General features: G+C 39.3%; 1 protein-coding gene across 1 annotated transcript in view; it reads left to right on the top strand.

Moving 5' to 3' along the window:
• Positions 1–564: 564 nt before the first annotated feature.
• Blm (Bloom syndrome RecQ like helicase) overlaps positions 565–11,922 on the top strand; it is a 74,751-nt gene continuing 63,393 nt past the window's right edge. The window contains exons 1-4 of the mRNA XM_023712348.1: positions 565–712; positions 4,001–4,669; positions 7,158–7,308; positions 11,058–11,185. Coding sequence (XP_023568116.1) covers positions 565–712; positions 4,001–4,669; positions 7,158–7,308; positions 11,058–11,185 — 1,096 coding nt within the window. The remainder of the gene's footprint in view (positions 713–4,000; positions 4,670–7,157; positions 7,309–11,057; positions 11,186–11,922) is intronic.

Genomic DNA, 11,922 nt, shown 5'->3' with positions numbered 1-11,922 from the left:
GGGCTGGCTGGCATGTGGTGCTGGGGATTGAACCGCGTTCCCTGTGCTTTGCTAAGCTTGCTCTAAGTAGGTGCTTTAGACCACTGAGCCATCTCACCAGCCCCAATAATGCCTTCTTTCAGAGAAAGCGGGAGAAAATCTACACCACAGTCATCTTTATCAAACTCAACATGGGGAGATTTTTCAACTGATATAAGTGCTTTTCTTCTAATTTTTTTTCACTATCTTTTAAAATAGTTGATACAGAACATTTTATGAATTGATACATAATTGTACATATCTAAGGAGTTATATTGTATACACGTATACAGTGATTAATGATCAAGTCAAGGTAGTTAGCATACCCATTACCACAAACATATCATTTCTTTGTAAACACAAATTATTTTAATAATTAATGAGCCCTTCCGCCACAACAACCATCGAAGAATAGTAGCCATGGCCCTCCATTATCCCATGGCCATGGGCCTCAACGAGGGCCACAAGGTGACTAAGAATGTCAGCAAACCGAGGCACAGCCACCATCATGGATGTCTCACCAAACACACCAAGTTTGTTTGGGACATGATCCAGGAGGTATGCAGCCTCGCCCCCTACAAGCAGTGTGCCATGGAGCCACTCAAGGTCTGCAAGGACAAGCGTGTCGTCATGTTCATCAAGAAGAGTGGAAATGGAACGTATATCCGCGCCAAGAGGAAACATGAGGAGCTGAGCAATATGCTGGCTGCCAAGAAGGACTGAGCCCCTCTGAAATAAAGCTTTGCAGGAAAAAAAAAAGAAAAAATTAATGAGTGGAGCACAACTTATATAAAACTTCTACTTCCACAAATATCATCTAGCATTGTTAATCCTCATAAGATGAATAGTATAAAATAAAAGTAGGTCTCTGGTAAAGATAGAGCAGGAAATGGAGTCACAATCATCAGCTAAAATAAAAATTTTTGCTATCCATAGATCACAGCTATCTTCTTTAGCTCCAGTAATTTTAAGATGGCATAAGCTATACATTTTTCTAAGCAACAGCTCAGCAACACAGCAAATTAGTATACAAGGGGCATAAATATGCTTAGTAAAAACATTCTTTTAGGTTGAAAATACACGACTATGAAGAATGGTGTCTTGCTGGTAACCCTTTGCACTCATTGGTGGTGCTGTTCTCTCTTTCCCCGACCCGTGGGCAGAGAATTCAGTTATTCATTTGTTCTTTGGGCTTTCAGTTTGCTTTGATCATCCCTCACACCTCACTCCTTGTCCCGCTTCCATTTATCCTACGAGCCTTGGCCAGATCCCATTTTTCTGTGATCCCTTCCCTAATAATCCTCCTCTAATATCTATTGTGCTTATTTTAGCATGTATGGAGGAAGTGAGAGGAAAACAGGTCATTCTGTTATTCAAGTGAGCTTTTAGTTAAAGGTTATATATTTTATGTGTCACTAGATATGAATATCAAAACAATCTACTGACTTTTTTTTGTGTGTGAATCAGGGACTTACTGTGTAGTTCAGGGTGGGCTTGTACTCACTGTGTAGTCCAGGCTGATCTCATAGTGACCCTTCTGCCTCAGTCTGCTGAACACTGGAGTTGATAGCATTTTTAAAATCTTTCATAACTGTGGGCACAGAATGGTACGTGTTTGAATTGGGCATGGTGCCACATGCCTGTAAGCCTAGCACATGGAAGGCTAAGGCAGAAGGAATATAAATTCAAGGACAGCCTGGGCTACATAGTAAAACATTGACCAAAAAAAGAAATAGAAAAAAAAAAAAAGAGAGAGAGAGACTGATACTTGTTTGCATCTGGTTCCACAAATACTGTGTTTAGTTTCCAGTACCTAACTAGTCATGTTTGCCCCTTACCTTTCAGGAACATGGCTGCCGTTCCTCTAAATAATCTACAAGAACAACTTGAGCGCCACTCTGCCAGAAAACTTAATAATAAATCAAGTCTTTCAAAACCAAAACCTTGGTAAGTATATCTCAGAATCTTACCCCTCCCTTCAAGCACACTTACCCTAGTGTTTTTGCCACTTTCTGCAGCAGCTCTGGAAGTCCTCTTTACTGGGTGTCTTTAGTTGCCCTGTCATGACTGCCTCAGTGTCTTGAATTGACTCAAAATGCTTACCTTTCATAGTCATTTTGAGTCTTACACAGAGGCAGGTGTCTCATAGTGCCAGACCTGATGAATAAGGCAAATGGGTTTTTTGTTGTTGTTTTTGTTTCACAGAAATTGCCATAAATAGGGGCTGGGGAGATGGCTCAGTAGAATGAGCGCTTGCCTGGCAAGTGCAAGGGCCTGAGTTCAATCCCCAGTTCCGCCCAAAAAAGAAGAAAAAATAAATTGCCATAAACAGGTTTTTTTTTTTTTTTTTTTTAATTTTTTGGTGGTACCAGGGTTCGAACTCAGGACCTTGCACTTACCAGGCAAGTATTTATTCCACTGAGCTATCTCCCCAGCCCCATAAACAGTTTTAACTGATTCGAGAAATCAAGGTAGCCACAAAAAGACACAAATAAGAACTTGGAGAACTGCTTCAGAAAATGGCAAGAATGATAAATATTCAAAATGAGAGAGATAATTTTGAGGAGGATTAGTGACAAAGTGTCTTTTTTTTTTTTTAAACAGTACCAGGGATCAAACTAGGGACCTTGTGCATGCTAGGCAGGTGCTTATGCCACTAAGCTATCTCCCACCCTGACAAAGTATCTTTTACTATAATACATTTTTTTTACTTTTTTTTTTGTGGGGAGGGGGGACTTGAACTCAGGACCCTGTGCTTGCCAGGCAGGCGCTTATTCTACTGAGTTATCTCCCTGACCCCATTTTTTTACTTTTAATTTGAACATTCATCATATTTTTATTGGGGGCCTGCCCCTTAGCTCAGTTCTTTAAGTGGCTGCTTCAACAATGCCGTCAGGCTCAGGTTGCTGTGGTTCGATCCCCACAATTCAAGCCAGCCAGTCATGCCTTCAAGGCATTGGGAGCAAAAAAAAAAAAAAAAAATCATATTTTTATTGTACGTCATAATACTTGCTTAATAAATATTTGTTGACCAAATGAATAGTATCCTTCCCAAAAGATTATATAAGGGAAGCACAGCTTCCCAGTTTGTTCCTTCTCCTACAGATTATGCTCCAAACTCCTCATAATGCATAATAACACAGTAATTTGTATTAAATGCTATGCCTTTATCAGGTGGCACACACTGCTGTGGGGTGTTTAAACGACCACCACTGACTTTTGTTATTAAATCTAGCAGGTGCCAAACTGCCTCCTTTGCTTGTCCCTCAGATCTCAGCATAGCTAGCAGTTTGTAACTTTTCCCCTTAAAATTTTTATCGGAGGAGCAAAAAGTAGGCACGTTTTTTTTTTTTTTTTGCTCCGAATGCCCTCAGGGGTGGTTTGGCTGGCTGGGGTGTTGTGGGGATCGAACTACAGCAACCTGAGGCTGACAGCTTTTGTGGAAGCAGGCACTTAAAGAACTGAGCTATGGCCAGGCCCCCAGTAGGCACGTTTGAGTTGCCACGTTCTCATATGAGCTTCACTTCCTTCTGGAAGTGCTAAAGAAAGGACTGTTGGCCCGAGAAAGAAAGTATGAGGATGGCCTAGGTGTGCTCCAGACTGAGTGACTAACTAGCTCCAGGTGGGAAAGAGTGGAGCAGCCAAAACAGTTTGTGCTCATTGTAATATAAACAATGTAACATGTCATAGGAGTTAGTTAAGAAAAAAAATTAATTTTATCGAATGGATGGGTTTATGACTTCACCTAGCAGTACTTTCGAACCTTTTAGAGCATTCAGTGATACAGTTAATCTCGGTGCAACACTCGTGCCACATGTTTGCCACCACAGATCTAGTGGCTGTGGATTTGGCTCAGTTGTGCCTGTTTAGCACAGACAAGGCCCTGGGTTCAACCTGCAGCACCAGCAACAAATGAATCCATCTAACTCCAATGTTTCTTTATTTTGCAGTGGTTTTACTTTCAAAAAGAAAACATCTTCAGATAACGATGCCTCTGTAACTAGTGTGTCAGTAGCAAAAACTTCAGTGTTAAGTGATAAAGATGTGAATGTGTCAGAGGTCTTTTCCTTCACTGAGCCTCCTCCCCACACCCCAGATCAGCAGACAAGGGTGAATGGCTTCTTTACAAATGCTGCATCAGGGCAACAAGGCCAAAGAACTGGTTCAAAACCGTTACTTCCAAGTTTGTTGCTGACTCCACAGGAAACTTTACTTACTTCCCAAAACACATCAGTGGTAAAGAAACCCTACAGTGCTGTTCTCAAGAAACTGGAATTTAGTTCTTCCCCAGATTCTTTCTACACTATGAATGATTGGAATGATATGGAAGACTTTGATACCTCAGAAACTTCAAAAGTATTTGCTACACCACCTAAAAATCAAGTTATAAGAGTAAGCACTGCTCAGAAATCAAAAAAGGCCAAGAGGAATGTTTTCAAAGCACAGCCTCATAAAACAAGCACCGTAAAGGCAGATCTGACTCTGTCTGAAAGCCAGCCTATGGTAGACTTGACTAAGGATGAGAAAGATGGCTCAGAATGGTTAAAAAGTAGTGTGATTTGCATCGATGATGACTCTGCTCCCCAGGTGCTCACAAGTGGAGACACTCAGGAAAGTCAGTCTTTGAAAATGCATTTGGAAGATGAAAGAGGTAAAGACTCGTCATTTCCACATATTGAATATATTTTTTAATTTACAGGTAGGCATTGGAGACCGTAATAAATATCATATAACTTCTATCCTTCAGGGTCTTAGGATCTGTTGAAATGCTTATTGAATAATTCGTTGGCCACATTCTTGATGGTTCATGGTAGACTGCAAAGTGAGCCTGAGCTTTTCGGCATACATAATTCTTCAATGGCTTGCTGTCATAAGTAATATACAGATACAGATGAATGATATAATCATACCCTTAAAATACAGCCAGACATTGCTTCATGATGATGAGACGTTTAACAGAATGTGTCATTAGGCAGCTCAGTGATTGCTTGAACACCACAGAGCACACTTGCACAGACCTGGGACTGGGTCTGCCATGCCCCGAGGTTCTACGGCATAGCCTGTGCTGTTCTGAGCACCACGGACACCCACATCACAAAGGGAATGTTCCTGGAGCTACACGAACTAAGGACAGACACAGTAAAATGTGGCAGAAGGATAAAGTGGCGCACCTGTGAGCTGAGCCACACTGCAGGTGACGCTGCTGTGGGGGTGACAGAGTGGGAAGAGCCCACTCTGTAAACCGCTGTGTACTGAGACCACTTGGGACACAAACAGTATTTTCTTCCAGTGGTAAATTAAACTTAGCTCACTCTTACTTTTGACTCTTTTGTAATCACAGTTTAAAACACAAACATGCACATTAGCGTAGGCCTACACAGGGCCAGAGTCATCCCTATCTGTACATCTTGTCCCACTGGAAGGTCTTTGGAGCTGTCATCTCCTCTGCATTCTCCTAGAATTCCTTTCTTTTGTTTGTTTAAGACAGGATCTTGCTATGTTGTTCAGGCTAGCTTAGTTCACTAGTGAGCCCAGGTTGGCCTCAAGCTTGGAGATCCTCTTACCTCAGCATCTGGAGTGCTAGTATTACAGAGGTGCTTTACTACTCCTGGCTTGGAATACCTCTTAAAGGTAGAATATAGTACTTGCCTGAGGCTATTTCAGAGCAATTTTTCTTAAATAAACAGGAATACACCCTAAAATAATAAAAAGTATAGTCTAATACACAAAGCAGTAACATAGATAATTTATGTTCATCATACCAACTACTATGTATTGTACCTAACTACATCACCATAAACACATAAGTAATGAACACATTTCCTTATAATACCAGAGGGTTTTTTTATCTTAGAGCACCACTGTCCCATATGTGGCCTGTTGACTGTAACATGTAGTATGTGACTGTATTATAAATTATATTTAGGGCCGGGGAGATAGCTCAGTAGACTAAGCACCTACCTGGCAAGCTCAGGGTCCTGAGTTCAATCTCCTGGTACTGCAAAAAAAAAAAAAAAAGAAAAGAAAAATTATGTTTGAAATATTTTTTGGGGCAGGTGTTAGATATTATTTATGTCCAAATTTGATAAATGATTTTAGCCATATGTGTAAGTAACCAACAGTTGTAAATATGAGACAAACACTTTTTTTTTTTTTAAATGTATTCAGTACAGGGTCTACAGGGTCTCACTACATAGTTTAGACTCAGGATTGTCCTATTTTCAGCCTCCCAAACCCTGGGATTACAGGCGCACCACCATGCCCAGTCTTAATTGCTGGCTCAGTGCTCCCCGGGGGCAGAACCAGTGTGCCACGCTGGGGATTGAACCCCGGTCACCAGGCTCTGCCTAAGCAGGCGCTTAGTCTGCTGAGCTATCTGGCCAGCCAAGACAAGCACATTTTTATGAACATATGGAGTCTCACCCAGACTGGCCTAGACTACTATTTAACCCATCTTTCTTTAGCTCCCAAGAAGCTGGGATTATGAATGTACAACTACACACACCACGACTCCAATTTTTAAATACCTGAATTTCACTGAAGTTGCTGGATGGTGAGTTCCAGAAAGTGATTGATACTAAACAGAATTATAGCCTAAGGAATTTTGTTGCTGTTTAGAATTACAATCTAATGAATTTTGTCACTGTTTCTCAAGAGAATAGTTGATAAATAAACACTAGCCTCGAGAACACCAGCATGACATGTTGAGTCCAAGAGAGCTTTACATACTGTAACTACAGAGCCTCTAGTGAAGCGGAGATGGGTTATCTGTACAAGTAACAGTGTCCATGTTGTTAGAGGATCAAAGTGTCAGACTTATTTGCTGCATGTTATTCTTAAATAGAAAATACTATGAATGGGTTGTTTTTTTTATTTTTTTTATTTAACTGGAGACAGGCGTAAAAATCCCTAAGCAAATCTTCAGCCTCAATCCTGTGTCCACTGGACTTAATCCAGTTGACTCACTAATCCCTTAGGAGGAAGTCAGCCAACATTAGCGCACGAGAGAAGAGGACTCCTGGCAGCATGCTGTGACTGCCTGGCTTTCTCAGGGCACTCACTCCAAAGTGCTTGTGCCCTGTTCTTTCTGGCTTTTTAACTATTAAAATAACCAGCATTCATCTACTGCTTTACTTTAGGTAATAATGAAAAGCACAGTGAGGAAGATGTTGAACTACATTCAACTGAGAAAGCTATATACGTTGAGCTTAATGATGATGACATCGATTTTGTCCCACCTTCTCCAGAAGAAGAAAGTATTTCTGCCTCTTCTTCTTTGAAATGCTTTAGGTAAAATAACTAGTGGTGAACTGTTTCTGGGATATTTTAAGTGTTATATCTTAGTTACATAGTATCATTTCTACATATATGTGCTTTGTGCTTCTGTATAACTTATTTTGCATCTTAAAAATCCTATTTATATATTCTTGAAAAAATTAGTGTTCTAAAAACGTAAAATTTATTAGCTTAAGTACATGGGGCTACTAGTGAATTTTACGTAGTGGATTTTGACACAAGGAATACATTGTATTGCATTTCTAGACTCCTAGACTTGTAAAGCTAATTCATTGTTTGAGAAATGAATTAGTACATATATAGATATATTCTTTTTTTAGTACTACAGGTGTTGGCTAGTTTATTTGTTATTCACTGAATTTTAGCAAATTAGTGACAAGATTATTATTAATTGGTAGTTCCAGAAGAGAAATAGATATTCTGTCAGGCTCATCAATAATTTGAATTACTAGTTATTGTTGCCACCTCTCCCTAATCTAACTCACAGTCCAGTTTTGTGGTAGAATATATATTATACTATTTAATGACTATTTTGATGAAAGGCAGATCCCTATAGCATATCATCTCTAGGGATGGAAGGTGTTTTACATAATCTAGTTTCATTTCTCCTGGTTTGTGCTTTTAACATGTGTTGGAATATTTGAAGAGGTGGAAAGATTTAAGTATGGTTACTGTTTGGTAACAGAATTAAAAGTGATAAGAGCTCTCTCCTCTTCCTCTTTTCCTTCCTGACAAAGAAAAATACTTTACTGAGCAAAAGTTCATCTACATCTGCATTCTCGTTTAATGAGAAACAGCAGAGGCTAGGGAAGAACGCTCAGCTGAGAGACCTGACGACAGATGGATGAAGACCCAGTGCAGTGCTCCCTCCTGGGCCATCCTGTGTCTTTGTTAAATGCCTTGCTTTTTTCTTCTTTGTTGGTTAAAAAAGTGCATATGGCACAAATGACATTGTCACCACTTTATGTAGGATTTAAAATGAGAACAGAAATGTGTACTCCCACAATTCAGCCAACTGTTTTCTTTGTGTTTGACTTTGATCCTCTAAATGTGTGTTTGATTTTTGCATTGTTGTAATCAACATGTAACAATAATTTTATATTCTGCTTTTCTCTTAACATTATTGAAAAAATTTTCCAAATCACCCATATTTTTATTCCTTTTAATGACTATAATTTATTGTCGTAGCATAAGTAACTACCTAGATTTTTAGCAGTTAGACAATGGTTATTTACAAGATTGATTGATTGATTATATTTTACGTTGTACCCCATATATATATATAGAAATACAATTTTTTAAATTATATGTATAATATACATTTTAATGTTATTGTTTGTTTGTTTTCTTTTGTGGTACTGGGGATTTAACTCAGGACCTTGTGCTTGCCAGATAGGCACTTACACCACTGAGCTATATCCCCAGCCCCTTAACATTTTTGAATGGTCATTAACCTCTGAATTTCTGAGGTTGAATGTTAGACAACATGTAACAGAAGTGTCAGACGATATATAATATATATATATATATATATATATATATATATGTTTATATATATGTTTATCTCTGTTCCAGTACCTCTGTAGCTGACTCTTTTGGCTTGTGCCTAAATGTACCCCCAAAGCCTCATGCAGCCATAGGTGGAACTGTTTCGGAGGTGGTTGAGCCTAGAGGGAGTGATTGGTTCATGGTACAATGCTAAGGTTAAGGATGGTAGGGTTAAGGGTGAGTGATTACTAAATCAGTCCTAATTCCAATATCTTGGACACAGTATGAGGGGCAGAAAGAGGCTTGTCTTGTGTCTTACTTGCTTTGCTGCCTTCTACATACCATGAACTGTTTCTCCTCTGCAACACCCCTCTGCCATGCCACCTTGTCTTGGAGCCAAACAGTTGTGGGCTGAAACCTCTTCACACTGTGAGCCACATAAACCTTTCTTGCTTTAACTTTGGATGTCAGGTGTTTTGTCTCAACAAGGAGAAAAAAGTAACCAAGAAATGGCCATCAAAATCCATTATCTTCCAGTCCCAAATTTTGTCTTTAGCAATTTTTTCCCTAAAATGAAATATTGTCAGGTGTGGTGATTACACATCTATAATTCTAGCATTTAGAAGCGTGAGGCAGGATGAGTGGCACAGTTCAAGGCCAGTTTGTATTACAAAGCAAGACCAGAATCCCTCACCCCCCATTGAAAGACAGCTGTGGTCTTGCTCTGTTTCCCAGCTGGTTGTGGACTCCTGGGCACAAGTGATCCTCCTGCTTCCCACTCTCAAATAGTTGGCCGGCCTACTGGAACATGTCATTGTGTCAGCTCCAATTTTCAGATTTATCTTGGTTCATGCCTTTGCAATAATCTAGAGTTCTGCTGAGCCTCAAGCTACCCTAGAAAAGTATTGCTAAAAATACAACCATTTTCTTTGATGGTAACATGTTATTATTTAAAAAGCAGTATAAAAATAGTTATTGGGCCAGGGATATAGCTCCATGGTACAGAGCCAGCCTGGCAAGTATAAGATTATGAGTTAGATATCTTGATACCAAAAAAAAAGTTAGTCATCAATCTTGTGATTTAATTAGATAGAGAATTGCACTTCAAAATCCTGTGTTAAGAATGTATAGCTAAGGGCCGACCAAATAGCTCAGCAGATTAAAGCGCCTGCGTAGGCAAACAAAGCAGCCCAGGTTCGATTGCTGCCGTGCCATGCCAGCCTTGCCCCCGGGGTATGCTGAGATGGTGATTGAGGCTGGGCATGGTGATGCGCACCTGTAATACCATCTCTTGGGAGGCTGAACACAGGTGGATCACTACAAGTCCGATCTACATAGTGAGACCCTGTAGACCCTTACTAAAGAAATACAAAAACAACAACAACAAAAAACGTACAGCTTATTCTTGGATGTCAAGCAAATAGACATTCTTTCTTCCTGTCACTCTCCCCTATCAGTCACTGAAGGTTTGCTCAAGTTTGATCTCTTCAGCAAAGCTTCTCAAACCCCAAAATAGGTTCTCACTTTGAGTTTCCACAGTGCCCTCTTTAACACTCAGTATTAATTTGTGTATTTTTTTCTGTCTAATCAGAGTGATTATAGTTATACTTAATATATTTTATATAATCTGTATGTCAGTTGTCTAATAGATGCACAAATGTACATATATGCATATTCACATACCAGAAGTTCAAAGTACTTTATTTATTTATTTTTTATTTTTTTATGAGCAGAATATATTTATTGAGAGAAAGAAAGCTCCTGTCCCAAGAGAGGGGCAGGAGGGGGGGCCGGAGCGGGCAGTTCCCCCCGACAAAGTGCTTTAGAATCTCAGAAGAGAGATGTTGGTAATTGCTTGCTGAAAATAACAAAAGTAACATTCAGCCTGGGCCTGTGAAAACAGGTCTGATTGGGTACAAAGCTTTATGGAAGGTTTTCGGGTTGAAAAAAGATAACCCTTAAAACAGACAACACAGTATTATGAGGAATGTAAGTGGTATAGTATGGTTGGTGCCAAGTCTTGGTAAAAGGACACAATTGGCTTTAGAAGTTAAAAAGATCTCTTGGGATCAGAAAATGGTAAGACTCTGAGGCCCAGCTAAAGGGGCTTTACCATAGCATAGACTTGAAAACATACTTCTCTTATCTCCTACATATTGTCTGACTAGTTGTAGAAAAATATTTTTGGGGAAATTATCTATTTATTTGATATATTGTATGGCTTGTTTAACTTTTTTCTTTTTCTTTTTTTTAAGTACATTAAAAGATCTTGATGCCTCTGACCGAGAGGAGGATGTTCTTGGTACATCAAAGGACTTTTTGTCAAAACCAGAGAAAATGGCTACACGGGGGCCCAATCCAGAAATCAGTACTGACTGTGACGGTACAGAATGATTTCAAGTTTATCACGTGTTTAGATCTATCAGATATCTTAGATACTTGCTTTTGTAAACAAAATAAGATTGCATATTCATCCTGTGACCATGTAAAAGAAAATGGCCAGAAAATGCATTGTGTCCTTTGTTCTAATATCAATCATTTCCTGTTCAGTCATTAGCCAGCATTTACTTGAGCAACTGAAAAACTCAAGAATCACAAGGTTCATTCTGTTTTGAAAATGCAACCTGTTAGAAAATCCTTCTACATACTCAGCCAGAATTTGCCTCTCTGTAACTTGAACCCCCTAAAGTGTCTAGAAATTTATTTTGTTTTGTTTCCTTGAGGCTAAATATTAAGTCTTTAATTTTTATAAATACTGGTTTATAGACCTTTAGTCCTTGTAGTTCTCCCTTGTATACATTCAAGGGCCAGATATCCATTTAACATTTAATACTCTTTTGGCTATTTGTTTCCATTGTCTCTGATTACTTTTTTAAAAATATATTTTTTTAATTTTAATTTTTTTCTAATATATTTAGTGCAGAGTGTACAGGGTTTCACTATACAGCTGGGACTCCTAGTGATTCTTCCTGTTTTCCAGCCTCCCAAGTGCTCTCAACTACCATCTCAGTGTGCCCGGTAGTGGGGCCAGCAGGGCACACCTGGGATCAAACACCCGGCCCCTTCATAAGCAGGCACTTTAATCCGCTGAGGTATCTGGCTGGCCCTAAAGAATTATTT

Source organism: Octodon degus, unplaced genomic scaffold (assembly GCF_000260255.1).
Source record: "Octodon degus isolate 3935 unplaced genomic scaffold, OctDeg1.0 scaffold00002, whole genome shotgun sequence".
Classification (NCBI taxonomy): domain Eukaryota; kingdom Metazoa; phylum Chordata; class Mammalia; order Rodentia; family Octodontidae; genus Octodon; species Octodon degus.
Note: the sequence above shows the minus strand (reverse complement) of the source record. Positions and strands in the feature narration are given on the sequence as shown.